We start from the raw sequence: 4,655 nt of genomic DNA, 5'->3' as shown, positions 1-4,655 counted from the left end.
AATCATACTAATTCTCTGTAGATACACAAATCACAAACTTCCTAAAAATCATATTCAGTGACAAACCAAAGCATCTTTTTATATTTCTATCTCATTGATTATAAGTTTTCCTGTGTGCAGGTACTTCAAGTTGAAGAATTACATTAGTAAAGTTTCTCCATTTATAAGTGGCCAAATAGGTTGTCTAAACCTTTTGTTGGGCCTACCTTTTGAATGATGGTGTAAACTTGTTTCAAGCAGAGAAGTGGGTCAAAAGAGTATCATATTACAACCCCTAAAGAAAGAGTATCATATTACAAGAGATCACTTGGTGTGAAACTAGGTGTTGGACTCACGTAATGAGGACTAGCGCCTGCTGTAGTGTCTGATCATGTGTGGGTTACGAATCTTTTTCCCGCTAAAAAGATTGTCACTTGAAAATGTTGAGGATATCGCTTATCGTTAGCGTCTCGGTCAGCTGGGGATTAGAGATTAATTGGAAATCGGCTGATTAATTGATTTTATCGGTCGACTATTAATCGGACTTTTTTTTTTTTGCAAATCTCATGTCCCCAACACTAAAATACGCTATATTCAACACCAAAACAATATTTGACAGAAGTGTTACCTTGATTCCTAACCTTTGAATCCTCGTATAATGACAAACAAAATAGGACAACATTACATATTGTGTAACAAGGTCCACAAAACACAAATAAACATAATTTTTTGCAAACATAGTGCTATGAATAGGTCCAATTTATCGTAGATTTATGATAAATCGCTTGTCAGAGCGATAGATCGGTCCAAAAGATAAACAGTGAAGATAAGGCATAATCTTATCGGTCACACCCCGAGTAGCGATAAACCGAAAGATTAATCGCTGAACCGGAATATTTTTTGAACAGTAACATATGACATGGGTTGATTGGAGTTTATCATGAACTTATTTCAATTTTTAATATATGTTTACTTTTGTAGATCAAATATAAAAACCGATGGCTCCGATGATGCTTTGAAAATGTTTAACTACCATGAAAGGGACTAAAAATTAATCGAGTTTTACACAATTAGAAGAGATGCATACAAATAATTGTTCTTCTTTTGTATATATGTTGCATATGATAATATAAAAGGTGCATTGGTATATATGTTTATTTTTGCATATTACGTGAGAGATGGAGATAGATTATGCCGATGTTCAAAAATAATCAGCCGACAAGGGTTCCAAGGCGATGTCATTGAAAGGGGGCAAAAATAACTGAGTTTTATACAACAACATAATTTTTTGAAATAATACAACAATACAAGTATATATGTGTAACCGAAAACAAATTAAAAGGCCCGTGACAACGTACGGGCGTTCTACTAGTTTTTACTATATTTGGGGTGCTTTGTGCTTCTAGTGAATATTTATAATAAATATGAGTTCTCTTCACAAGAAAACAAACAAAAATATAGTGGAGTGTGTGTTCGCCATTCTCCACCATATACAATATTATCACCTGCATTTTTTTTTAGACATATTATCATCTCCAAAGTTGGCGTCGTGGAGTGTCACACATATTGGGCCAGAAGCGATGAAACACATCCACATCCCTATCTATATATCGCTTCGAAATTTGTCTAAAAAAAATCGCTTCTGAATCTTCCAAGAAAGTCATGTGTGCCCTCCGATGTTATGTTGACAGCTTGTTCTCCTTGTCCTCGCTGGCTATAAATTTGATACCCAACAACCAACGACAGACAATCCTCCCGCCTGAGCCAACCGGAGAAGGAAGAGGGATAAGGGGGTCAAGATGGCGGTTGACTACGGGAGCAGGGAGGAGAGGTGGAGCCTGGCCGGCGCCACGGCGCTCGTCACCGGCGGCAGCAAAGGAATTGGGTACGTACTACGTATATCCACACATGCCTGCACGCATGCCTCTCTTAATTCTACAAGTGCAGCTAGCATTCCTAAGTCACCCCCTCATCTTAATTTGTCCTCGGCTAGACATGCCATGGTGGAGGAGCTTGCTGGGTTTGGGGCGAGGGTGCACACCTGCTCCCGGAACGCGGCGGAGCTGGAGGAGTGCCGCCGGCGGTGGGAGGAGAAGAACCTGCAGGTCACCGTCTCCGTCTGTGATGTTTCCATACGTGGCAGCAGGGAAAAGCTTATGGAGACGGTCCGAGAAACCTTCAATGGCAAGCTGGATATACTAGTACTCCCTCCGTTCCTAAATATAAGTCTTTTAGAGATTCCACTAGATGGACTACATACGGAGCAAAATGAATGAATCTAAACTTAAAATGCATCTATATACATCCGTATGTGGTTCACAGTGAAATCTCTACAAAGACTTACATTTAGGAACGGAGGGAGTAAGTTTTATGCATACTACTAGATGGAAATTAACCGTGCCAATGTGCCATGCCGGTCCTCCCTACACCTAAGAGACCGAGCAGGGTATCCGCAAAGGATCATATGTATGTTTTGAATTATAATTGCGAGCTCTATATATGTAGGTGAACAATGCGGGGCAATTGTTATTCAAGCCCACTGCTGAATGTACGGCGGAGGAATACTCGAATCTGATGACCACCAACTTGGAGTCGAGCTTCCATCTCAGCCAACTCGCACGCCCTCTTCTCATACACGCTTCTATTGCCGGAGGAGGCAGCATCATCAACATGTCCTCTATTGGAGGCTCAATTGGCTTTGCAGGCTCCGTAATTTATGCTATCACAAAAGGTACTTCTAATGTCAAAAAACGTCTTACATTATGGGACGGAGGGAGTACCATACTATCTGTGCAGCCAGCTAGCAAAGTACATCCTCTGTTGAACTGCCAAAACATTTTGTACTATTTAGAAAACAGAGGTGGTACTATATATAATGGATTTTTTTATAGATGCTGGTTATAGTTCAAATTTTTAGCAATAATACTATGACAGTAGGGTATGCCCTACCGTGTCTTTTAGTTACAGTTCGATTGAAGGGGGATCTTAAGTTATCTTTATCCCAACAAAAAAATGGGTACATTGTTTCTATGAACTCTGGAAGAAGAAAAAAGGATCGATTTCCCTGTCTCTTATTTTGTCATGGTTGTGTTCCTCCTTTAATTATTATATGTAGGTGCAATGAACCAACTTACAAGGAGTTTGGCCACCGAGTGGGCCCCCGACAAGATTCGTGTGAATGGCATTGCCCCAGGATTTGTCACAACCGATATGATTAAAGATGTAAGCAATGACCTAGTATACCTCTTTTTGTTGTTTATAAATAAACAATATCACAGGAATTTTAACTAGATTTGGTAGGTATGAGATGATAAGTTCGGTTTACACGAGCAGAAAAAGATTCCAACATTCCAAATGATGTGTCATTTGCACCAAAATAGCTAGCTCTTAATTTATTGGAGAGAGCGGTAGTGCATTTTTACTATGATACTACAAGGTTCAGAGACTGCCAGATTAAATGATCCAAAGTGTCACTAATTAGGGCCTAAATTCCAGAGAGCATAGCTTGATCTATTTGTTCAGAGACAGTCGGATTATTTTGCACCATGGTTTCATTTTTTCGAAAAGGGCACCATGGTTTCATATCTTTTCTGATAAAATGTGGATAACAAGTGGTTCTCGTCGATTGCACAGATAGATACAGAGTACCTGAAAAAAGAGCACTCGAAGACCCCATTGGGACGGAGCGGCAAGCCGATGGAGATAGCCTCGGCAGTGTCATTCCTGTCTATGCCTGCAGCTTCTTTCATCACAGGCCAGGTCATTTGCATCGATGGTGGTCGAACCATTAGTGCTTAGCCATCACCCCCCATACGTAAGTTCTTGAATACTAGCAAAAACGTGTGGGAGACTGAAATAATAATAAATAAATTGTGCCAACAAATAACTTGCACCATGGTGGATGCCTTTGAAGAAATTTCACGAGATAGCCTACGTGTACATGCACAAATTTTTGCCTAGTCTTTGACGAAAAAGAGTTCCCCCCGCTTTATATATTATAAAGCCCCCACCGAGCACAACGACAAGTCCAGGTCCAACAAACAAGGGTATAAGAGCCAAAGTGCGAGAAAAAATTACCTAGTCTTTGTAATGTCTTTTCTGTTGAATGAATAGAACTATCTAATTACCGCAAGCAAAAAATAGAGATTGATGGAGAAACATTGTTCTAAAAATAAGATTAACACAAGCTTTTATGAGACGAGAGGTTCCTTCACTTGGAAACTTGAAAGGGTGTAAGAGCAACTCCAACCGGGCGACCCAACGGACACGCGGCTTATCTGCTTTTTGTTCGTTTGGTTCAGCCAGACGGATAGGCGTGTCCGCTTTTTTATTCGGGTTGGCTGGTGCGTCCAACGGGAGGCCGGCCAAAATTTGCGCGCGTAAAAAACAACACATCGCAGAAATAAACATAATAAAACATTAAGTGGACGGTCAACCGTCAGCCAAAGTCTACCATAAACATAAAAAAAGTCTGCGCCACCATGCTGCCCTAGACATCTGCCTTGACCTTGCCCTTGCCGTCGCCATCGCCGCCGGTGAGGTCGATGAAGACGGGAGCCGGGCCAGCCCACCTGAACTCCGCTTGGTAGGCTGTCAGGACAGCCTCCTCCAGCGTCTGCTGGGGCGCCGGCATTGCGGCACACCGGGCGCTCCTCCTCCTTATCCTCAAGCCCTCC

At 41.5% G+C, this 4,655-nt stretch overlaps 1 protein-coding gene across 2 annotated transcripts; it reads left to right on the top strand.

Moving 5' to 3' along the window:
• The first annotated feature begins 1,522 nt into the window (after positions 1 to 1,522).
• On the top strand, positions 1,523 to 3,907 carry LOC109748824 (tropinone reductase homolog At2g29290). 2 transcript variants are annotated; one of them, XM_020307847.3, is made up of 5 exons: positions 1,523 to 1,864; positions 1,973 to 2,180; positions 2,485 to 2,710; positions 3,095 to 3,201; positions 3,613 to 3,907. In XM_020307847.3, the coding sequence occupies exons 1-5, from the start codon at positions 1,779 to 1,781 to the stop codon at positions 3,775 to 3,777; spliced, it is 792 nt and encodes a 263-aa protein (XP_020163436.1). In that variant the 5' UTR covers positions 1,523 to 1,778; the 3' UTR covers positions 3,778 to 3,907. The 2 variants fall into 2 exon arrangements, with proteins under 2 accessions (XP_020163436.1, XP_045083939.1); XM_045228004.2 differs by having other exon boundaries at positions 1,708 to 1,864; positions 1,973 to 2,084.
• Positions 3,908 to 4,655: the final 748 nt, after the last annotated feature.

This window comes from Aegilops tauschii, chromosome 4 (assembly GCF_002575655.3).
Source record: "Aegilops tauschii subsp. strangulata cultivar AL8/78 chromosome 4, Aet v6.0, whole genome shotgun sequence".
Taxonomy (NCBI): domain Eukaryota; kingdom Viridiplantae; phylum Streptophyta; class Magnoliopsida; order Poales; family Poaceae; genus Aegilops; species Aegilops tauschii.
The sequence above is the reverse complement of the archived record's forward strand: the minus strand, read 5'-3'. Positions and strand labels throughout refer to the sequence as shown.

Excerpts from the sequence above, each read along its gene's own strand:
- LOC109748824 (XM_020307847.3), top strand. The coding sequence starts at position 1,779 with ATGGCGGTTGACTACGGGAGCAGGGAGGAGAGGTGGAGCCTGGCCGGC. Across the intron at positions 2,181-2,484 it reads ATGGCAAGCTGGATATACTA|GTGAACAATGCGGGGCAATT; the intron begins GTACTCCCTCCG and ends CTATATATGTAG. Across the intron at positions 2,711-3,094 it reads AATTTATGCTATCACAAAAG|GTGCAATGAACCAACTTACA; the intron begins GTACTTCTAATG and ends TATTATATGTAG.